Source organism: Neofelis nebulosa, chromosome 2, assembly GCF_028018385.1.
Source record: "Neofelis nebulosa isolate mNeoNeb1 chromosome 2, mNeoNeb1.pri, whole genome shotgun sequence".
Classification (NCBI taxonomy): domain Eukaryota; kingdom Metazoa; phylum Chordata; class Mammalia; order Carnivora; family Felidae; genus Neofelis; species Neofelis nebulosa.
In genome coordinates, this window is record NC_080783.1 from 54031462 (window position 1) to 54056355 (window position 24894).

A 24894-nucleotide genomic window follows, 5' to 3' on the forward strand; every position below is an offset into this window, starting at 1 on the left:
AAATAAATTAGGATTGTTCATTAAATTTATTTATTATTTATGTATTATATTATTTAATTTATTAAACTAACATTATCCTCTAAAATTAATTAATAAATTAATTCTAATGTAATCCTCTAAAATAAAATCTGTGGAGACCTGGGAATTGCTACTGGCATCTGGTAGCTGGAGGCTAGGGATGCTGTTAAACATACTACACGTCACAAGACTGCCCCCCAGGACAGATTATTATCTAGCCAGTAAAGTCAGTATTACTAAGGTTGAAAACTCTGCTCTAAAAGTATTAAACAAGGAAATCATTTTCTTAATATCAGCATAATTTTAATTTGACATTTTATGCATGTGACTATAAACTGTGAAAAAGATGCATTCATGTTGAGTGCATGTGATTTCTGCAACCCTGGCATGAATGTGATACATGAAAGTGATGAGGTATTTTCTATTCATTTTGGCAAAATAGAGTGGGGAGGCCAGAAGCTGTGTTTGCACAGAGCAGGCATGATCTTCTTTAGCTTTGATTGCTTTATTTCACAGAAAAGTAAGCTCAGAACTTTAGTTTGGTTAAGTCTCAGTTAAAACATCAGAACGTACATACACTGGTCATTATTTACTTATATTACATACTTGAAAATATTAAAAGTATATCTTTTCCTTCTAAGACACAATGCATTTTAGTTCTGTCTTGAAGTGTAATTAGTTTTCTGCAACATATTTTATAAAAGTAAATTCAATTTTTCCAGTGTCTTTCTTATTTAAAATGTTTCCTAACTACCTGTGTACTACATTTACTTCAGAATTTTTGTTTCATGTGAAAATACTGTTCAAATAAAAACTATTAAATATTTCTAAGAGAAGTTTCCATGAATTAGGTAAGAGAAAATTTTGATAAATACACATATTTAAAATGGACCCATCCAGTCTGTCATGATAATCCAGTGTTCTCTGAAACTGAATTTCTACCTGTAAATTACAGTTCTTCCAAATTGTCATGTTTATAACTCTAGAAATAATATCTTAGCAAACAATACCATGAGCGCTGCCTTTTATAGTGTCTAAATGAGCAAGTGGCGCAGAAACAAAAATATTTCTGGCTTGATTCTGGACTTCTTTGAACTGACACAGTTATTAAAATACTCTAAGATATGACAAGAGACTAGAAATGGTTACTTTGAACTGCGCAGAAAAGAGTAGTATTATTATTAAACTAGATTCTAAATACTTATGAAAAATTATTATGTAGAGATACATGTACATTTCTTCACATTTATTTTTGTAGTTTTGTAATTGGTTATGTTTAATTTCTTTCAGGACAAAAAGTGACTATTCATGACAAAACAGAAATCAATCTAGTCTCATTTCGTCGTACAATTTATCTTGCTATTCAGTCAAGGTAAGATACTGTAGCTCTGTTGATCCTTGCTTTTCACAGGAGATGGAAAAGAAAATGAAATTTTTAGTATCTGATAACAGAAAACTAGACCATTTCAGGGATTCTCAAACTACCTGCCCAACTTCATAGATCCCTACTGTTGGTTCTTTGATTCAAAAGAAAATTATCTTTTCTTATTTGGAAGGTCTATTCATGTTACATAATTAAACAGAGTTCTTTTAACTGTCATTCCTCATAGTTAAATATAACTAATGAAAACCTGAAAACAACTCTATATTATAGAGCTGGCACAGTATATAATTGTGTAGTAGAAATTTAGCATTTTTTTAATTTGGTTTCTAATTCTGATTCTAAGCAGAGAAACACTGTTATGATAACTTTTGGATACTGATTTGCCGTGCGGATGGAAATGAATATAAATGGAAATAGGAATTAGGAGGTTTTGAGGACCCTTTGAAGTAATGTTAAGTAAGAACTACTATGATGTCATACGCATATCCTATTCCCTTTGAAGGCTGAGTTTGGTTTTGAAGAGAAATGAAATATGAAATGCTTAGTACATCTGTTGTTTTTTATGCGAATCAACCTATTGATTTAATGGGCACAGTGTTTACATTTTACACTGGAGGATGAATGTTTTCTCAGTTTTGTTTTCTTACTAGGTTTTGTATATTTCCATTTCATATGATGTAATAGCAAAAATGATTCATACGTAGGAGTCATCCTGTTTTTATTCTGTCTGAAAACTTTTTGGCTTAGATTCATCTTCAGAAAGAAAAATGTTAAAAAGCAAAACATTGGCTAGAAATATTTTTGGTTTATCCTTACCTATTTCTTTGCCTTTCAAATGAAAGAAAAACTATTAAATATTTTTTCATACAAACTTAAAATGGAAAATGAGTTTTTGTTACAGATAAAAATTCTTAGAGTTTGACCTTTCATTTATCCTTTTTTACAAATTCAACAGTAATCACTTGTAAACAGTAGATTCACTGCTTTAATATTGCTGTTAACATTAATTTTGAAAGAGTTACAGTGGAGCTCTTTGAATAAGTATTTAAATAAAACTGTTTTTTTAGCTTACCAAACCTTGATAATCCTTGAATCACATGAAATATTTGAACAAGAAAGCATTAGGTCACAGTCACAATTACAGAGTGGTAAGAACTCTAGTAACAGCAATATTCTATTATATGTTAGTATTTTTTAAGAGTTTTGAGCCCTCAAATGCCAAGTAAAAATAATTTATTTATAACAAAATTTGCTGTACTTAATTAAAAGCTCATACAAATTTTAGGAAAGAACCACACAGACTTCAGAAAGGTGTTTAAAGGACATGGTTGAGGGATTCATGTAATGGGATCCTGAAACATAAAGTTATCGAATAAATACCACTCTAGAACAATAAATGCTATTGTTGGTCAGTAAAACAGCAAAGTGATTTACTTTGGTTTTTTTCCCAAAGCAACAGTACTCAGTACTAATGATTTTAGTGAGATACATATAAACATCGGTGGGAATTTAAAGGGATACACTGTCTGCGGAAAGCCTTTTGGTAACATGAATCAAGGGCTTAGTGTCCATGCCATTAGACAATCCTTTTTCATTATATTTCTTAAAGAAATACATACTGACAGAGAATTACAGAGAGAATTGTTCAATATGGAAAAAAAAGAGACCATCTTGTCCAATACAAATAACAAAATGTCCAGTTTATGCCACCATTGAAAATCAGGCTAGGGGGGAATTATTACTGATTTGGGCAAGTGGTCTGACTTAGTGTTCAGTGGGGAAAAAACTGTATAGACTGTATAGTACTATACCAGTAGTATTTTCTTCACTGTTTCAATAGGTAGGCAGATTCTAGAAGTAGTATATAACGTCTCAACAGTAGTTGTCTTGAGAGGAAATTGGATTATAGACTTTTTGTGTCTACTTTTTCCAGTTTTTTTTAGTCTTACATTGATAGTAAACCAATCTATACGAAATACAATATAAATCAAGAATGGAATATAACTCATCAAGTCAGATGGCAGTGAGGGCATCATACAGTTTGCTTTTGGAAATCTTGTAAACAAAACTAAGGTCGGACAGCTGAACTGTGTGGTGATTTTATTGTTTTTATTTCTTTCCTTTTAGACTTGTTGACTGATCTCACCAGCACTCTTTTTATCATCTTGTTACTATCCTGGTTCCTAAATGACCCTCTCTCATTGACACAAAACATAAAACAACACCGTTGGTTTTATTATTGAAAAGTAGACATTCCTGTTTATTCTTGCTTTCAAATGATGTTCCACTCTGATTTTGCATTTTTGAAGCTGTAGCATCAGAAGGAGGTGGGACTGTCGTTGCCTATCAGAGTTTCTTAGGTTGGAAACATCAACAAAACCATTTGTAAACACAGCTTGAAAACTAGTATCATGTAAAATCTTTTTTTCTGTACCCTTCCCTCAATACTTATTTGTGTTAAACCTGAAATTCATTTGACTTAGCAACCTAAGATAACTGAAATATCAAACTTAGTTCATTTAATATTCACGTTTAGTGTAACTTCAAAACAATCTTGATATGGGGAGTCACCAAATACTTTTAAAATAAAGCAAGAAGGAAAAGAGACTATCATACAGTTAATTTTCTCCCTGGTACTTACTAGATAAAAGGACAGTTGTAAAATATTTTCCTTGACTACTTATTTTTCAGAAATTTCATAGGTTTATTCCTGCATACTAATGCTCTTTCTTGAGGAAAATTAAAACTAGAAAAGAAAACACTGTGTCTTTCAAAATACTTTTTGGTAATACTGCTATATTCTTGAAGTTTATCAACTGTAGTTTAATATTTTAATCTTAGTGCTAGATATTTAATATTTCCCATTGCAAAAGCTCTTTTTGATATATTTCTTTTTTCTTTATAGTTTTTTTCTTAATCCCATTACATTGTACCATCCACAGTTATTACTCTGTTGTGCTTATGAAGCTCAATAAGTATCAGAAACTAAGGAATACAAAGGAACTATAAAACTAAATTCATAATCATTCCGATTATTTTATCCTGATGTTATCAAAAGAATAAAGGTTGAACATTCTGCAAAAAGTACAAATATATTAGCATTATTCCAAAATTGAATTCACACTGAATTTGATAATTCTCTTAAGCATATTAGAATTATTTTTACTGCAACTTATATGGCATAAAAGCAGTTTTTTTCCTTGTAAGTGATTTTGGTTATTTACTATTTTTATACTTAGTTTTTGAAAATGTAACACAAAAGCACTGTGTTTGAGTATGAATCAAGATAACTTGTAAATGTGGTGATTAAGCCCTAGATGTCATGATGGGCTCTGGAGCGTCTTTATCTCTTCCTGACTTGGGTCAGAGATAAGTGCAAGTAGTTAGCAGTGTAATAAAATTTGTCCACTTTGTATCTATATGTTTGCCTGTTCTGGGCATTTTATATAAATGGAATCATACTGTATGTGGTCTTTTATATCTGACTTTTTCCACTTAGCATAATTCAGAGTTCATCCATGTTGTATGTCTCAATACTTCATTCTTTGTAGAATTAAGAGCTATGTCTTTTGTTTATACACAATAGAGTACTGTGAAGTTACTGTAAAAAACTTGTTTAAAACAATTATTAAAGTAAGATCCTTTTTTATAAAACATAGTTCAACTATGCTGCAAGTTTTTAACCTATTGTGTCTGTTTTATCTCTACAGCTTAGATTTTGAAGAATGTGCTCACAAATTGCTGAAAATGGAGTTTCCTGAAAGCCAAACAGTAAGTTGATGTTTTTTTCTTCTATTAGGAAATAATATAGTTTATAAAAATGTTTAAAGGAGTTCATAGGTTTTATGAATTGAAATAACTCAGTATTAGATATTCTGTTTTTAATGTAGTTATTCTAAAATTTTAAAGTAACTTGAAACTTAGTCCTAGGGTGTTTCATAAGTGTTTACTCATTGCAATGAATTAAATGGGCTGCTTAAATGGGATGTGGGGGAAAAAGGAAGAAGTCTGTCAGAACCACTACACATTACATGAGTTTCTGAGTGGTTGCCTGTAAATCAAATAGGTGGCCTAAATACAATAAGAAATTTGTTCCTTAGTGAATTGCTTAGCCCATCTACTTAATGTGCTCAAGCATTCTTTTGTGGTAGAAATTATAAAGGTCACCATACATGTTATTACATTACTTTAATTGTATATGGAAGAATCTGTGTCATTTTTTTTCATTCATTAATTCAGCAGTCTATGTTTACCATATACTACATGTCAGACACTCTACAAGGTGTCAGGGATTCAGTGGTCCATAAAGTACATATTAGCCCCCTCTTAATCCATGGGACTCATAGTCTTATAACTCCCTATACTTCACTGTTCAAAGTATCATGGAACCCTAATGCCAAAGATAGTAAAGACTGGATTGAGTAGATTATCTTGGGTTTTTTTGCTAGTTGCATTCTTGTGTATGTTGCTCCCTGCCCATCTGCATTTTAAATCCTTGGAACCTGAGCCAAGGCTTTTAGGGTTTTGTTCTTCACATCTTGCTTTACATGTGGTAGACCCAGCAGAGATTCCAGAGTGAATATATCAACTGTAGGCAGTTACGTTTCTAGTTCTAAAAGATCTTGTCTATCTGAGCTGTTACCATTAGGTGTGAGTGCTTTGTCTTAAGGCTTTAAATATGATCTGTTATGGGGATTGGCAGACTGTAGCCCAGGCCCACTGCCCATTTTTGTAAATAAAATTTTAGTGGAATACATCCATGCCCATTGGTTGGTGGATCGTGTATAGTTGTTTTCACCCTATAGCAGCAGAATTCACTAGTTGCAACAGAGACCGTACGGCCTCTAAAGCCTAAAATATTTACTATTTGGCCTATGATAGAAAAAGTTTACCAACCTTTGTTCTAGATTATAGATTTCTTCTTGAAATGCCATGGTACGTAATTTTGAGATGAAATAATTTTTTCAAATTTAAAAAGTTCTTTTTTCCCTCTTAAAGTTTATTTTTTGGTATATTAATAACAGTATACCTATTTGTACCCTGGGTGTACCTGATGTGTCACCATTGAAAGGAAATAAATTAGGGAATTAACCTTTAAAATTATAATTGAAACTGAAATTACTATATGATCTTGTCACATTATTTGAGGAGTATAATTAAGTCTTTATACGTTTTATTAATACTAATTCAGAGGATAGTTGTTCTAGAACTAACCTCAACATATTTTGATAGCATTTGGAAGAATGTCTTAGTACATCTATTTTCATGCACTCTGAAGACGCTCCTGAAATTGCTATAATATTTAATTAAAATGTTAAAATATTTAATTATTCTAAGCCACAGGGAATAACTCTTATAATTGCATTTAGTCTAGGGAAGAAAGTAATTTGTTTTGCAAGTAGCACTGGCTTTATTAGCAATGCTATCAGTATATTACTATGTTATATTGTTTAAAACCTGATTAACTGTTATGTTATTGTAAAATACAATGTTGGTAGAAAGAGTTGAAAATGCATTTTAATATCAAATTAACATAATATGGCAGAACTCAGAAAAGCCTTATTTTAACTTTTTACTACTATATTAAAATTTTGACAAAGTACATCTTTTCAGAACTTACACATTGAGAAGCATTTTATTTAATTGAGGTAACTTCTGAGTAATCATAAAAAATAATAATTTAGCAATGTAATGACATCTAAAAATACCCTCATATTGTGAATTAAGGACTTTGAGTAGAGTGTTTTATAAATAGACTATCAACTTCTAGAGCAGCATGGTCCAATAGAACTTTCTGCAATGATGAAAATATTTATATTCTACACTGTCTAGTACAGTAGCCACTAGTCACATACGGATTTTGAGTACTTGAAAATGTGACTAGTGTGACCGAAGAATGGAAATTTTATGTAATGTTAAGTAATGTAACTAATTAGCTACATATAGCTAGGGGCTACCATGCTAGTTGAAAATATAAAGGTAAAATTAAATAGAAGTAAAAATGAACTGAATGGGTATATGTTATATTTTGTAGGCTGGCTTTCCACTTATAGAAAGCAGATATGTTACGGTTACTATATTTGGAAAAAATAATTTTTAACTTTTTGATAAATGTCTTGTAGAAAAAGATACTTAATCACTACTACAGCAGTGGTCAGAGAATGAATATATGCCTATTTTCATTTTGTCTCCAGTGATGTGTCCATGTTGTCTGAGTTTCATCATCAGTGAAATTGATACAGTTTGAATATTTAGATATTCCATTTGAGTATTTTAAAATTATAAATCATTTGTGATGATGGTATTTCCTGTCCTGGATTTACTCTTGCATTTATTAGTTCAAGAGAATTTTTTTTTCCCCCAAATAATTTTTTTTAACGTTTATTCATTTTTTGAGAGCTAGAGAGAGAAAGAGTGCTAGTGAGGGAGGGACAGAGAGAGAGGGAGACACAGAATCTGAAGCAGGCTTCAGGCTCTTAGCTGTCAGCACAGAGCCCAACGCAAATCCCGAACCCACGAACCAAGAGATCATGACCTGAACCAAAGTTGGACGCTTAACTGTCTGAGCCACCCAGGCACCCATAGTTCAACAGAATTTGTATACAGGAATTTTCAAAGCACAAAAATAGCTGATTGGCAATATATTATTCCAGCAGTTATGGAATGATTTGATCTATTTGTATAGATTTATCAATAGATCTATATGTATAACATTTATTTTGAGGCTAGCAAATCCAACCACAGAGGTGTCTTTTTCTTTATTCTTTTAAATACATTTCTTGTTGGGGCGCCTGGGTGACTCAGCCAGTTAAGCGTCCGACTTCGGCTCAGGTCATGATCTCACAGCTTGCAAGTTCGAGCCCCACGTCGAGCTCTGTGCTGACGGCTCAGAGCCTGGAGCCTGCTTCAGATTCTGTGTCTCCCTCTCTCGTTGCCCCTCCTCTGCTCACACTCTGTCTCTCCCTCTCTCTCAAAAAAATAAACATAAAAAAAAATTAAATACATTTTTTCTTTATTAACCAGAATGTCATTTAAGTTAATGTTGTAGCTGTACTTATTTATGCCTAAATAAAGACTCATCTTCTACCTTTTCCATACTAATTAAATATATTCTTAAGAATTGAGTTTAAAGGTATATAACTAAACTGTCAGGTGGTATATTGATTATCTATATTTTAAAAAATTTTGTGTAGAATCTTTTTAGAATATAATCTATTCAATCTTTTCTTGGTGTATCTTTTTCATATAGTAGATTTTATTGAGGTGGTTCATACTTAATTTGAATTGAGAATTTTATAATCTAATTAGCATAGATGACCTTGGAAACTGTCAGCCAGACTGAAGGCTTTGAAAAACTATAGGCCTGACATAGATTGAATTTTTTATTTTGTCTTAATAACTTAAGTTCACAAAGCTTAGGAAATTTTGTGTGTTTAAAATCTTATTTAAAAATTCAGGCTGTCTCTATCATATTGATAAATTATAGCATGGATTCATTGTATTTTGAATCATTAATGAATTTTTTTTCCAAATAGAAAGAACTCTGCAACATGATACTTGATTGTTGTGCCCAACAAAGGACCTATGAAAAATTTTTTGGCTTATTAGCTGGGGTGAGTTCCAGCCTCATTTTTCTTGTTGGAATTTAATAACATCACTAAGGGAATCCTTAACATGAATATTGTGAATTACTGTGTCTTCTTTGTGGTCTGGTCTAATACAATAGCATATCTCTGATAAAAGCTCGTTGCTCTTCCCTTCCTCAGGTTTCCTACCCTGTGTAGTTTCCTCCTTTCCTACTTCATTTTGTGGTGCCTTAACATTGCATAGGTCTTTTCCAGAACTTTTTGAGATTCTATATGCTTTGTAACAATTTCCCAAAGAGGACAATTAAATGTTGCCTTTTCAAAATCTCAAAGCTGTTTTTGAAGTCAAGTGCATGTTCAGGCAGCACAAATAGATCATGAGTTAAAATAAGTTTTTAAATCTAAACTCTACCCACAGAGAAATATATTTGTGTACTATGCAAATGTATGTGTCTGTGATAAGATACTTGTATAATTTTGTTTTAGCATATAAATCCCAAGTAAATAGGGATGATATATATTATCTTTTTTTTTTTGAGCATTCTGTCATACAGCACAAAAAGATTGAGTAATGTGATGTATAAAAGATTTACTGATTTTTGATTCAATAAATTTAGGAGGATCTGATATACTCATAATGGTATTGACAGTCAACTTTTAGTAGTACTGACATTCAATTTTTTTTATTTATTAGCGATTTTGCATGCTAAAAAAAGAATACATGGAATCCTTTGAAAGTATATTCAAAGAACAATATGATACCATCCATCGCTTGGAAACAAACAAATTGAGAAATGTTGCTAAGATGTTTGCTCACCTTTTATACACTGATTCACTTCCATGGAGTGTAAGTAGATGGATCGATATTTATACTTCCTTCCTAATCCTGTTATTCTCAAGTAGGTATTAAGTATAGTATAGCCGTACTTTTCCTATGTAGGAAATGTACTTTAAAATGAAATGTATAGTTGGGGTGCCTGGGTGGCTTAGTCGGATAGGCATCCGACTTCAGCTCAGATCGTGATCTCACGGTTAGTGAGTTCAAGCCCTGCGTCGGGCTCTGTGCTGACAGCTCGGAGCCTGGAGCCTGCTTCGGATTCTGTGTCTCCCTCTCTCTTTCTGCCCCTCCCCCTGCTCATGCTCTGTCTCTCTCTCAAGAGTAAATAAACATTAAAAAAAAAAAGATTTAAAATGAAATATATACCAAACTTTTACTGTAATGGCAGTCTTTGAGGCTATATTCAGATAACATGAGATCGAGAAGCTAAGTAAATAACATGAGTGTTAAGAAATACAACCCGGGGTGATATTAACAGTCCAAACATCACAGTGCTTTTTAAAAGTGATAGCTAGTGGTGTTTTCAGGGAAAACAATAGATTTTTGTCTTCTCTGTGTGTGTACAAATGCATGCACACTCATATACCACATACATCTTACTTTGGTGGTCATGTATCATGTAGCCATAGTTATTTAGAACAAGATAAGATATTCTTGATACAGAAATGTACACTGGATTGGAATTTGAAATGCATTCATGAAACTGGCATTTATTGTACAACCTCTGTTCATCCAACAACCATTCATTTAGTTACTAGATAAGAGCCTAGTCACTTGAGAGAGATAGTGGGCATCCAGAGTGAATTATTTATGGTCTCTGCTTTCATAAGAAATATATAAGGTAAGGTATGCCCATAGTGCTAATATAAAATAAAAAGTGATAGGTTATGAGAAAAGTGAAATTGAAAGAAGGAAATTACATCCAAGAGGAAAGAAAGAAAAGGATCACACTGTGGAATACCACAACCTGATGATAGAATGAAGCAACAAAGTGAGCTCATAAACATTGGATGGACTGTTGTAATACTGTAGGTACTAAACATGTCTAGCTGTACTAATAGGCATTTTGTGAGCAGACCTAGGAGCCTGATCATAATAATTTTTTTACTTCTTTCTTTTCCCTCTGGGAATGAAAATGAAATCAAGTTTTTAAACAATTGAAGCAAATGGGTTTCTGGAACACAGAACTCATAAAAACTGGAGGTTACTTTTATTTTTATTTGCCCTAAAACCTCTCTCCATGAACTTCCATTTTTAAGCCTCGATCTTAATATTCAGAACAAGCCATCACTCTTTCTGTCTTTACCCTTGTCGTATATGTCCTATACAAAACTATAGCCTAATGCTCTAAGTGGAAGTTTGCCCCAAACCCTTATACATCCATGTTTTGATGAGTGAGTTTTAGGAGCTAGTAATCTTTGCTCCAGCATTATATACTCATGGCAGAATATATCTCTGCTATAAAAATCACATTACTCAAGAAAGAGAGAACTCTATTTCTGTAGCATCTTAGCATTATGAAAATTAGCATAGAGAGGTAGTCTTAAACTTTGCCAAGAAGTAATACTTACTAGGACAAAGAAAGATATTCACAGATAATTCTTCAGAGACACTTCAAGTTATCAGTGTTGGTCATTTTATCTTTTGAACAAAATAAACTTGTCTTTTTTAATTTTAATTTTCAGGTTCTTGAATGTATAAAGCTGAGTGAGGAAACCACTACATCATCCAGTAGAATTTTTGTTAAAATATTTTTCCAAGAATTGTGTGAATATATGGGTCTTCCTAAACTTAATGCAAGATTAAAGGATGAGTAAGTTTATCGTTATGCACTTTTTATTCTTACTGTACTCAGGAATTTTCCTCCATTTTAGCGACATAAGTCCACCCTTAGTCGTAAAAACAAGAGGTAAGCCCCTAGGATTTTCTTCATCCGTTAGTTACTACTCTGAATCTCATGTTCTGTGGCACAGGACAACATGTAATTTTAGTGATGGATTTTAGTCCCAGTAGAGACAGCACAGAATTAATGCCTCTTTGAATTTAGTTATAACACACAGGATTATTTTGCATGCCCACTGGAGTTTTCCAATAATGAGTGCTTACAGTTTTATTTTCATTTTTAATGCTAATTTTGAACCTTAGAATATTAATTTTTGTGTTATCAGTGAACAATTGTGAATATATACAGATGATTCAGTCATGTAATTGTTCACATTATTACACTGAATTAGGGCCTTATTCCAGGACTATCGTGTAATCCCTATCCCAGTTTTCTTATTTCCTGTATATTCACATTGCCTCCTGCCACTCACATCGGCTTCTACTGCATTCACACTACTGAAATCATCCTTTCAGATTTCTTAGTGACTATCTGCCAAATCAAGTACTTTTTCTCAGCCCTCACAGCCCTCACTTCCCAGCCTCCCTTAGACAGTTGACCACTTCCTCACTGTGGCTCCTCACTTTCTTGTCATTCTGCCTTACTCTTCATGGTCTCTGCTCTTCAGCCTCCCTCTCCTCTTCGCCACAGTTTCTATTCTGGGCTCAACATGCCCTCTCCGTGCTATTCTGTCTACTCCCCTTGGCTTCAGAGACTTACTTATTGTTCTCCATCTATTTCACCAGGTTTATCTCCCCCCTCTCCACAGCCTGCACCAACATTGCTCCACTCGTTCATACTTCCTTACCTCCAGAGCTAGAAATATACACTCTTGGTCTATCCATCAGACTCTTCCTCATTCTTATTTGTCAGTTTTTTCTATGAAACAGTTTGTCCTGACTCTGCTGGTTAGTCATTCGGTGTAGCACTCCAAAGGACACGTCTAAACCACCTTGTACTATTAATGTTTTCTGTTTGTTCCCCTCCATAGAAATAGTAATTACATGCAGTCTTCATCCATCACTTCTTCCTTTTGTTGACGGTTTTTCCCCAACCCCCAATGCCATGCATAGTGCTGTGCATGCATCCATGTGGATATATGTATACAACAGAGATTTGTTTTTACTTTGCATTATATACATTCACATACTGTGTGTGTGTGCACGTGTGTTTGTATACGTTGCACAATATGTGTGTGGTGTATGAAAATGTTTTTAAATCCTCTGTTGTACATTTATAGAAATCAAGTATAGTAAATTATGACTTGACCCTATTCATTTCATTTAGATAGCATGTAGTCTAACCTAATAAATGATATAAATCACCTCCTTGATTGTATTTCATTTATTAACTTCCTAATACATAGAAAATCTGAAAAATGACTGTATATGAACTTTGCCTTTTAATCTTCAAGCAGTGTGTTCTCTTTTGTTCATTTTTTTCTTCTTTTAGAACCCTACAGCCATTTTTTGAAGGGTTATTACCCCGAGATAATCCAAGAAACACTCGGTTTGCCATCAACTTCTTTACTTCTATAGGACTTGGAGGTTTAACGTAAGGATAATTTTCAGGATTTTTTTTTCATCTTATAAAGTTATCCCACAGTTGCCTTTGGAGCAAAAACTAACAGAGGTTGTATCTTTAATTAGGGATGAATTGCGTGAGCATCTCAAAAATACACCAAAGGTCATTGTGGCACAGAAACCAGATGTTGAGCCAAATAAATCCTCTCCTTCCTCTTCCTCTTCCGCATCCTCATCTTCAGAGTCTGACTCCTCTGCCTCTGAATCGGACAGCAGTGATAGCAGTTCGGAGTCTTCCAGTGAGGAAAGCGATTCTTCATCCAGCAGTAGTCAGAGCTCTGCCTCAGGTACTGAAACTCATTTATAATTGATGGGGCTCTTTTCTAACAAGTATATTGCTGGTGATGTTTACAGTGAGGGAAGAAAATAAGTTGATTGCTTAATTATTTTAGAGTTCAGTTGTTTAAAAGCCACGATTAATAATATAAATGATCATCTGTCACTGCTGGAGTCTGTAGTGAATTACATCATTTATAATGCTAAGATTGGCTGTTGGAATCTTTTTCATAGAAATGAAGATATTTCATTGGTAAATGTTTATTTGAATGATGACTGAAATACCATACATTCATAATGCCTGCAGTCCAGCTTACAGCTTTCCTGGTGTTTATATTTTAAATAAATTATAGTTTTTTACTTTAATTAGAGGGTTTGTGTTAGTTACTGGCACGTGCCATGCATCGAATGCATACATACTTCGCAAGTGTACAGCTCTAGAAATTTTCATGAGAAGAACATATCCATGTGCTAGCTACCCATAACAACAGTTAATAGCTACTGCCACTCCCCTGTCCACTGCCTCATGTTAGCCACTACTCTCATTTGTGATTCCATAAATTAGTTGTGCCTATTTTTAACTTTATCACTATGTTTTGTGAACTCCTTTGTCTGGCTTATCTTTCACAATCACTTTTGTGAGCTTCATCTGTAATATTGCATTTAATTATAGTTCATTCTTTTTGCTGTATAGTTTTCCACTATATGAGTATGCTACAGTTAGTTTAACATCTCTTTTACTCAGTAACAATTTAGATTTAGAAATATTCCTGTGAATACTCTTATTTACATTTGGTATGTGTATATATACATATGTATATATGTATATGTATATATACACATATGCATTTCAGTTGGGTGTGTACTTAGAGATTCACTGCGAATTCCTGGGTTGTAGGTTGTGTGTACATTTAGCTTCAGTAGATACGGCCAGTTTTGCAAGTGGTTATTTCAGTTTATGCCCCCATCAGCTGTGTATGAGAGCTCTAGTTGACCCCAGCCTTGCAACACTTCACTTGGCTATCTTTTTTCATTTTAACCATTCTGGTAGATATGTCATGGTATTGCATTGTGGTTTTAATTTGCATTTTCTTGATCGCTAATGAAATTGAGCACTATTTTATATTATTATTGGCCATTTGGGTAGTTTCCTTTTGTTAAATGGCTATTCAAGTCCTTTGCTACCCACTCTTTTTGTTTGTTTTATTGTTATCTTTTTGTATAGATTTGTAGGAGTTCTTTAGGTTTTCTGGACATGTATCTTTGGTTGCACATATATATTGCAAATAGTTCCGTTCCATTCTTGTATGTCCAGCCCTGTGCAGCTGCCAGAGCTCTGCTGGTCTCTCTGTCCCTCAGCAGCAGCCCTGAATCAGCAGACAACCTGCAGGGAGCAAGTGGCTATATTATGTCAGCTTACCTCTCTATGGTTCTGCCTTCTCTTGAATCTTGGTCCTTATTCAACCAAGTAAAGAAAGTTGAAAAACAGTACAGAAAATTCCCATATAGCCTTCACCCAACTTCGCCTGGTGTTAGCATTTTACATAATCATAGTTCAGTGATCAAAGCCAGGTAATTAACATTGAAACAACACATTAAACAAACAACAGATCTTATTTGAATTTCACCAGTTTTTCCATTAATGTCCTTTTTCTTGTTCCAGGATCCTACATGCATTTAACTGTATTTCTCCTAAGTCCTCTATAACCTGTGATAGTTCTTCGCAGGCTTTCCTTGTTTTTAAAGGCTTTGATACTTTTGAAGTCCTCTGGTCACTTATTTTTTAGAATGCCCTTCAATATGGAGATCTGTCTGATGTTTTTACATGATTAGATTGAGGTTATGCATTTTTGGACAGAATGTCATAGAAATGTTATGTTCTTATGCATGTTATCTGGGAGTTCATAATACTGGCATGACATTAACTGGTCACTTGGTTAAGTTGATATCTGCTGGATTTCTTTCTGGAAACTCCTTTTCTCTGTAAATTAATGTGTTGTAGAGAGATAATTTGTTCAATTTTAGCATCTATCTTTGGACCTTGTCTGCAATGCTTAACTGCCGTGGTGTTTGCCGAATGTGATGTTTATGTTTGTCTTTTTTCTTCTATGCTTAGTAATTGAATTTCTTCTGTAAGTAAGAGTTGTCCCTCAATCCCCATTTATCTATTAACTGTATATATTTCATCAGTCTGGACTCATGGATATTTATCTTATTCTATGAGTTAAAATCCAGTACTATCATTTATTTTGTTCAGATCATTTCAGCTTTGGCAGTTAAGAGCTCCTTCAAGTTAACCCCTGTGTTCTTTCACCATACCCCCATCCTTTTTTTTGAGCACCACCCGTCTTTAGAACATCTCAAGTTGTTTAAGATCTTTATTGCCTCTAAACAGAAGATTTTACATTTTTATCTGGCACTTCTAGTTGTTTTCAGCAGGAGCCCTGGTCTTCCACAGCTTTCTCCATTCTCCCTGGAAGTGGAAATGCTGTAGTAAAGGATTTTCAAATGTGCCATTTTCTGAGGAGGTCTCTGTTGTTTTCCTCAGGGTCAACTCTGCTTTCTTCCATTGTAGCATCTTAGTCTGAATAAGACGTAGTCTGATTGTCCAAAATGCATGTCATCTCTTCTTAACTTCTTAATGCATATTTCAGAGAAGCAGCACTTTTCCCCGTAGTCTTAGTAGGTTGGAAGGTTGATCTTTACACTCTGGTTCTCTGGCTTGTTGCACTTGAAAGTGTGTCACGTAATGTGTGGCAGCCAGAATTGTGGGACTCTTGGTGTTTTAAATTATCAGAGTAAGATTCCATTTGTCCACAGGAAGTCTTACTCTTGAATTAAAATATATTAACATTGTTCATTTAATATTCACCTCTTTTAATTCTAAAGAATTTGTTATTTCATGGTTATCTGTTTTGAGAACAGATGAGAACACAGCATGAATTGCTGCAATAAGGGATCTTGCTGATTCAAAATTAATTTGCCTCATCATACAATTTCAGTAGAGAATTTTCAGTTTTATTAGTAAAATATTAAACAGCATAAAAGCGGTATGAGCTATCCCCAAATTAGAAAATTGTAAAGCAAACGCCAAAGACGGGAGATTGCACGTTGTGGTGGGGCTCGGGTTCTCATGTCAGCAAAGTCCTGAGAGTAGCATAGAGTAGGGTCAGAGAGACATTGATGGAGCACACAGCCAGATGGTTTCTGCTTGGCGAGCTGCTGCTCAGCTGAGCTGCTTGATAGGAGCCAGAGAAATAAATCCTTAGTGGCAAACCAATGGACTGTGCGAAGGGTAGGCATTTGGCAGAAGAAATACAGGTTGGTACGGTGAGATTTGGGTGGAGATAGGACGAAGGTGGACACTTCTCTTCCATATTTTCTTCTTTCTGTATGTATATGAATTTGACAGAAATTTTGGTCATCTCAGCACCTTTGATATATGTACCCAAAAGAAATCACACAGATAAAGTGATTAAATTTGTTTTATACCTTAAAATTTCACTGTGATTATTTAACATTTATATTTATGATTCTATCAGATTAAATTGTTCTAGGCCTTTTCAGAAGAGTTTTCTCAGAAATCAAGCCTTCATGGCTCTCATAAAGCCTGTGATTATGTCATAACATCACTTCTCTTTCTGGTGCAGGTAGTGCTTCTCTGATAGCAGAACTGTTGTTTTTTGTAGGAAGAGGTTTTTATTTGAAAAATATATATTCATGCTGTTAAGCAAACTAGTCATCCCTCTCCCCTTTAAGGGGGATATTGCTGGCATGTATTTTGATTATTAACATAACCAGATCTGACACAGTACTTTACTTTATATGACATAATGCACATGGGCTGAAATTTCTGTTTTTGAATAAAATTTGTAATGGAAATATACCATGCTAGTCACTTTATAAAAAAAATTTACATTTGCTGTAGTTCATTTAAAGTTTCTGTTTACTGCTTTGAGTCTAAGGATCAAAACAGTACTTTGGTAACTAATGGTGATATGTCGTATATTCTTAAAATTATGCATCTCGTGAAATATTGTCATTAGACTTTCCGTTCAATCAATTTACTTTTGCATCCAGTTTATCTGAATTAATAAGCCTGCAATGGACCAATAAATGTCATTGTTAAATTATGAAATTAAAGATTAAAATAAAAGCTAACTATTTCATTTTACATGTGCAGCTAAAGATAAAAGAAAAAAGGGACAAGGGAACACCAGAAGTAAAGAAGTAGATAAATTGATCAGGAAACAACACACACATGATAGGAAACAAGAAGAAAGAAGACTGGAACAAAGGCATCAGGAAATAAGGACTGAAAGAGAAAGGAGGTCAGAAAAACATAAAGATAAAAATTCAAGAGAGCCAAACTGGAGAAATCCCGTAACAAAATACAGTGCAGACAGAGGTGTCCCTGCTGAACGAAATAGTTACAGTAGAATCATGAATGACAGAGACCAAGAAATGCACACAGATTTGGAAAATAAGCATGGTGATCCCAAAAAGAAGAGAGGAGAGAGAAGAAATTCTTTTTCCGAAAATGAGCACAGGCACCGAAATAAGGACAGTGAACATTTTACAAGAAAAGATAGGTCAAAGTCAAGAGAAAAGAACAGAAAACATTCGGGTTCTAGAAGTGATGAGGATAGATGTCAGAATGGTGCTGAGAAGCGATGGGAAAAATCGAGCAGACGCTCTGAACCCTCCAGAGAATCCAGGAAACATCCGGACCGGCGAAGAGAAAAGTCTCCAACAAAGCAAAAAAAGTAATGCTACAAAATTACAGAAACTGAACTTGCCTTATATTCAGTTGAAACAAATTATTTTTTACATTAACGAACTTTATAGAGAATTCTTGTATAAAGTACTGGTTTGTATTTGTACATTTAAAATTTTTTCATTTTAAACATGTTTTATAATTGATACATCTCAAGGCCCTCCACATAAAATTATTTGAAAAGTTTCACCAGAGAGGGATGTAATCTTGCTTATATTTTGTTAATAAAATGATCAAATGCTCATTGAATCAGTGATTTTTTTTCATTGACAAAATTTTTTTTTCCTGATGTTTCCAATTGTTTACAGAACTATTATATGAATTAGTGGCTTTTTTTAATAGATATAACTAGAGACCAAAATAGGTGAACCATTTCCATGTAACATTTTTGCTTTGTTATGAGATGCTATGAACCTCTTTTAGGAGTCACCCTTTTTTAAAAACGAATTATTTCAAGTCTCATATTACATCTTGAACAAAATAGGTATGTGTAATTTTTTTTAAACAGGTGTTTTCATGAAGCTATGGGTATGTTAGTCTTTTAAACAGATACACAGTTATATTATTTATAATTAGGACTTCTCTGTTTAATAACATTTCTTCTCTCTGGACTGCTAGATTAACATTTAATTGAAATTCTTTGTGATTAGTGCATTTTCTGAGCCTTGACATTATATTGTTGTTGGTGAGTTAATGTGTATTTAACTTTTAATTTAGATTAACAGGTTGTTGGAAAACATAGTCATGAGAAATGTGAACAGCTTAACTGAAATAATTCCACTTTTTTATAAGAATTTTAAAGGTTTCCATCATTGTAACTCTCACCAATTAATATGTGGCCATATTATTTATTACTTTTGGAATAAAATACTGCCTCTGAAATTTTAGATTTACCTGCATTTAACCCTACTTACCAAATAGACAACTTATGCTTGTTCACTTTTAAAGTACATAAAATCCATTTTAGCTGATGTTTGGTTTCAAGAGTAATGGGACCACCATCTTTAATGTTTGACTTTCAGGCATTTTCTGATTCAAAATGTTTTCTATTTTGTTCAAAAACTGGAGTATAAGTAACAATAAAGTCCATGTAAATAAATAAATATTATCCTCTCCTCCTCCTATCCTCCTGCCCCGCAAAAACAAAACAAAACAAAAAAAGTATTAATTGACTATGGCAGCCTGGAAAAATTCTTTTTAGCACTTTCTCCTCCTGTGGTGGTTAGAAGATGCTGAGTTGTCATTAGAAGGTACTGTCATGGACACCGTGCATTTTACAGAACTTTGAAGCTCAGCAAATTGGATTTAAGGAACACATAGCGCTGTGAGCCCTAAAGGAAATAAATGAGGGTTTATTTTTGTAACTGAACGCTAAACTTGGGGGATGGTAAAAAGGAAAAAAAAAATGGACTAAAAATTTTAGCTTTTTTTTCTTCACTTTAAGTTTAAAATTTCTAAATGTAAAAATAGGAAACCATTCTTTTTATTGAGTAGTAAGGACCTTAAAGAGTTATTGAAGTAGATAATTTTTTAAACATAATGAATATTTATTGGGCTTCTATTGTGTGCCCAGCCCTGTTCTAGGAACTAGAAATAAAGCCATGAGGAAAACAAAGTCTCAGTTCTCACTGAGGTTCGGACTATAGTTGGTAGGGAGAAGAGGTCATGATACTAGCGGGTAGTTGGTAATTTTCCATAGGAAAGTCATAGATCTCTGATAGGGTGACTTTGCCCAGATTGTTAAAGGAACAAGGTATGTGTAGATTGCTATGGGGAGGAACGTAAGCAAAAAGAACTGCTTGGGTATAGATGTTTCTTTATAACAAATATTGTCTGGAAATTTATGTTAACATTTCCTATTCAACTAGTTGGATTTTTTTTTTCCTTCTCACTATTTTATTTACTTTTTTTTTTTTTTAATATTTATTTTTGAGGGGGAGAGTGCGCAAGCAAAGGAAGGACAGAGAGAGAGGGAGATAGGATCTCAGGGCAGGGCCCAATGCAGGGCTTGAACCCATGAACCACAAGATCATAACCTGAGCCAAAGTTGGTCACTTAACTGAGCTACCCAGACACCCCTATTTTATTTACTTTTAACAAAAGCAGTGAACAGAATACCTAACTATCTTTAAGCAGATGTATTTGAGTGTAACTGAGTCCCATCAGGGCACAGTGAATGGGAGCCAAGGGGACAGAACGGTACTGTTGTCTGCACAGTGCCTTTCTACAGCATCAAATACGGTATGCTTACATGCAAACTCTGCCATTCACTCTTGTCCTTTTAATACGTGGACAGGAAACATGTTGACTATGTTTGCCGTTTCTGACTTTTTACTTCTTAGGATTAGCTCTTTTTTTTTTTTTTTTTTTAAGGATCAGCTATGACCTATATATTTTGCATGCATTACTCACTGTTTTTCTGTTTCTCAACTTGTTGCATCCAGGGTTTCTCTGTCGCTAGTATGTCCCTAACGACCTACGCCCATGGTCATCCCCTTTATGTTACTTCAGAATCCATACCATCTCTCAATCTCTTCTTCAAGCATCACACTTTGACCACTGCCCATCCCACTCACCTGCTTTCCTAGTGCTCTTCTAGGAATCTTTTCATTTCATCAAAACTTCAGATGTATTGACTTTGTGAAAATTTGTCATTGCCCTTCCAGTTTTTCACTTGCTTGTAGGAAAAGATTCAGGTTCATATCGAGTAACTTATTACCATTTCACTTGAAAACTGGCTAACTGCACATTTCAGTCTCACTAGGCTTTTATCTGACCTATGCCACCTGCTGGCTGTTGACTTTTGTGCAGGTCCTTTGACCTTTGTGTCTCCATTTTCTCATTTGTACAACAGTATGATAGTGCCTCCCTTAAGTAATGAAGATCTCTGTGACATGAACAGGGCATAGACCTAAGTGCTCGGTGTTACTATCTTTATTATTTTTGTCACTAATGCTGACATAGTACCACTAGACCAGGAATTGCCGACTCAACACAAACAAGACCAGTCAGATTGGGGAGTGGAGCCCCTTAAAGGCAACAACGGTTACTCTGTTCCAGTTGTGCTTTTAAAAAAGAAGTCCAGGGACACCTGGGTGGCTCAGTCAGTTAAGCGTCTGACTTCGGCTCAGGTCGTGATCTCATGGTTTGTGAGTTCGAGCCCCATGTCAGGCTCTATGCTAACAGCTCAGAGCCTGGAGCCTGCTTCGAATTCTATGTCTCCCTCTCTCTCTATCCCTCCCTGACTAGTGTTCTGTCTCTCTCTGTCTTTCAAAAATAAATAAATGTAGAAAGAAAAAATAATCTTTTAAAAAGAAGTCCAGGGCGCCTGGGTGGCTCAGTTGGTTAAGCGTTGGACTTCGACTCAGGTCATGATCTCACAGTTGGTGAGTTCAAGCCCCCTGTCGAGCTCTGTGCTGATAGCTCAGCCTGAAGCCAGCTTTGGATTCTGTGTCTCCTTATCTCTCTGCCCCTCTCCCACTTGCACTGTCTCTGTCTCTCTCTCAAAAATAAACATTAAAAAAAATTTGTTTAAGAAGTCCAAAGACTGACAAATCTGCCAGATTCTCAAGAGAATTAAAGAATTAAGATTTTTACATAGCTTCTGATTTTTAAATGTTGAAAATGATTTATTTTTAAGTTTAAAACAGCCCAAAGTTATTTTATTAAAACTCCACACATTATGATCCCTTTGGGTGAATTAGCTTTTGAGTAGCTAGTTTGTAACTCTAGATGCTCAAAAGCTATTAGTTAATCTTGAAATGACACTATTTGTTACACCAACCTCATCACTCTTTTACTTTCTGCTCATAATAGTGGCAGAAGTCTTCTGTCATCTTTCGTGAGAAAACTCATTTACTTTGCTAACCTCAGCAGTCCCGTCTTGCTCTAAAACTTTAGCCGAGTTTTAGTTATGCACTTCATTGGCCTACTCCTCATGTTTCATGGATCCAAAATACAATTCATTTTTCCTCAGAGCCACATCTTTTCTCACTTAGCTGAAGTCAATTCCACAGATTTCCCATCATTTTTGAATTTTCAAAGCTGGTCCCCTCTCCCCAGATCACCAAATTCTATCAGTATTGCTTTTGGAAATCTTTGGCATATGTCACTGTCTTCCCACCCAGAATGCCACCACCACCATAGTTCTGGCCCTTTGTATGTTGTGGCCTGACTTAGTTTATTCATCATCCTACTGTGCTCCAAGTACTGCTCCAAGGAGATAGCAAACAGGACCTGTTTTCAATTGAGCCTAAGTCCTTGCAGGGGAAAACAAAATAAAGTTTAAAAAGTAAAAACTCACACTTTGAAAAATGTTAGCTATTCAGAAATGCCAAAAGAATAGTGCAGTGACCACCTATGTGCTATCTACCTCAATTCTGAATTCAATAATCTAAAGTATTATTTCCATCCTGTCACTTCTTTGTGCTTTGAATTTCAATGACTCCTCTAGCCTAGAGGATAAAAGTAAATTCCCAGCCTGTTACTCTGTCTGGTTTCCTTAAAGTTCAAGTTCAACCTGTCTTTCTTAATGTTTGTTCTAGAAGCTGCCATCCTTTGAGCACTACTTTGGGGCAGGCAGTTTAGAATTCCTAAGTTTCACATCAACAACTGTAAGGTAAGAAGATATCCCAGTTTTACAGCTTGCACACTGGTGTCTACCCAGCTAAAGTGTGGCAAGGCCAGGACTCCACCCATCACTTTATCTCACATGACTGGTGAAAGATTTTTTTCTTAAGGCTACCCTACCACACAAACCCTGCAATAGCTGGGCTGCTTATTTACTGTCCTGAAAAGACACTGCTGTTTCTCTCATTTCTGAATTTTTGTCTCCTTCCTACCCTCCACCTGAAATTTATCCTTCTTCTATTCACCTACCCAAGATTCAACACACATCCACCTTGCTATTGACGTGAAAGTTGCTCTGATGTAGAACCCAACAATGGCTTTTCCTTCTATATCGTTTGATGCAATTCAAGGCACATGCAGTAAAGAGCGTGTGATTAGCACCTGTATATTGTACTGCGAGATCACTTTTATTTTTTATCTTACCCCCTTAGGTAGATAATACATTAATCAGCCATGAGTTTTGTGTTAAATATTGCCTTTCTGTCTGCACCTTGTATAGACCAGAGCTTCTTAACCTCAGTAGTATTGACATTTGGGGTCACTTAATTATTGTGGGGGCTGTCCTGCACATTGTACAATGTTTAGCAGTATCCCTGGCCTCAGCTGCTAGATGCCAGTAACACCAATCTCCCAGTCAATAACAATCAAAAATGTTTCCAGACACTGCCGAAATGCCCTCCAAGGTAATGTCGTCCCTAGCTGACCACCACAGCCATAGACCTAGCACTTAGGAACTACCCTTCAGTGGATCACAATAGTAGTGCTTGTTCTGGGAACATCACTGTGCCCAGTCATATAAAGCTGTGTCTTACTATTCTGTCCTCTGCTTTTTGTAAGGGTAAGATTTGTTTTAAATGAGTATTTAATACTCATTTAATAGAGTAATGGACAGCAATGTTCCAATTGTTTTTGTTTGAGCAAAATACCATATCATTTTAGGGAAGACATTCTTGTTGACATTTTAAGAGGGATTTTTTTTTTTGCAAATGGATGCATGATTCTTAGCCTGTTAATAAGATTGTCTCCTATAGGTTCTGGTTTCTCACTGTAGCTGTTTTTTATAACCAATACATTTTAGGAATGGAAAATAACCAGCTGTGACCATTGTATTATTTTTAATCCTATAATAGAGAATTAGATTATCCAATAACCAAACACTTCGATCAAACACTTCAGTGACCATCAAATGGTTGCTAAAGTGAATTAACTAGTCATTTAATCAGTAATTTCATGCATCATAAGACCTAAAAGATTGGGAAAATGGGATTTAATCTCCTACGAGTTAGAGTCCCTCCGGGAAAAGATCCTGAAACAAGTATCTGGTATGAATTAAGAGTCCTTATGAGTCCCATACTTTATATAACACCTTGTTTTGTTTAACCAGAGATTGTCCCTTCCCCAACAGTTTTTATGACGAATACATGTGAAGTCCCTTTGAAGGCTGTACTCAGCATTTGCAATTTTTGTCTGAGGATTATTCCTTCTCTCTGATCAGATAATTCTGAGAACCTGCCAATAAAAGCACTCCTTTGCCTGGCCATACAGAGGACCCAATCCCCTGAGCAGTGTAATGGTTTCAGGAATGAGCATGTGACCTGAGCCGATCTACCCAGAATCCTTCCCCAGTAGTTCTGCAGTTTGGGGCATGAAACACAGGGCCATGTCTAAAGGCACACAGAGCAAGAAGGCTGTTGATTGAAGCTGGAGCATCCATGGTCCTGGGGAAACAGCCAATCTGCAGTAGAAAGGAGCAGTGCATCTCAAAAGCAAGCAGCCCCCAGATGGAGGAGGAGACAATTCTGTTTGAGTCCCTAATTAATTGAAATGTGGCTGAAGCTAAACTCTCAGTTTTATGAGCCAATGAATGAATCCTTTTTCTATTTAAGCTACTTGATCTGGATTTATACCACTTGCACTAAAA

The 24894-nt window shown here is 34.9% G+C and overlaps 1 protein-coding gene across 2 annotated transcripts in view; it reads left to right on the plus strand.

The window, feature by feature from the left end:
• Nucleotides 1–18593, plus strand: part of CWC22 (CWC22 spliceosome associated protein homolog) — a 56489-nt gene extending 37896 nt beyond the window's left edge. For both annotated transcript variants that reach the window (XM_058712501.1, XM_058712510.1), the window contains 8 exons: nucleotides 1309–1390; nucleotides 5113–5173; nucleotides 8938–9015; nucleotides 9683–9835; nucleotides 11512–11639; nucleotides 13161–13262; nucleotides 13358–13578; nucleotides 17751–18593. In XM_058712501.1, coding sequence (XP_058568484.1) covers nucleotides 1309–1390; nucleotides 5113–5173; nucleotides 8938–9015; nucleotides 9683–9835; nucleotides 11512–11639; nucleotides 13161–13262; nucleotides 13358–13578; nucleotides 17751–18337 — 1412 coding nt within the window. In that variant the 3' untranslated portion in view covers nucleotides 18338–18593. The remainder of the gene's footprint in view (nucleotides 1–1308; nucleotides 1391–5112; nucleotides 5174–8937; nucleotides 9016–9682; nucleotides 9836–11511; nucleotides 11640–13160; nucleotides 13263–13357; nucleotides 13579–17750) is intronic.
• The last annotated feature ends 6301 nt before the right edge of the window (nucleotides 18594–24894 follow it).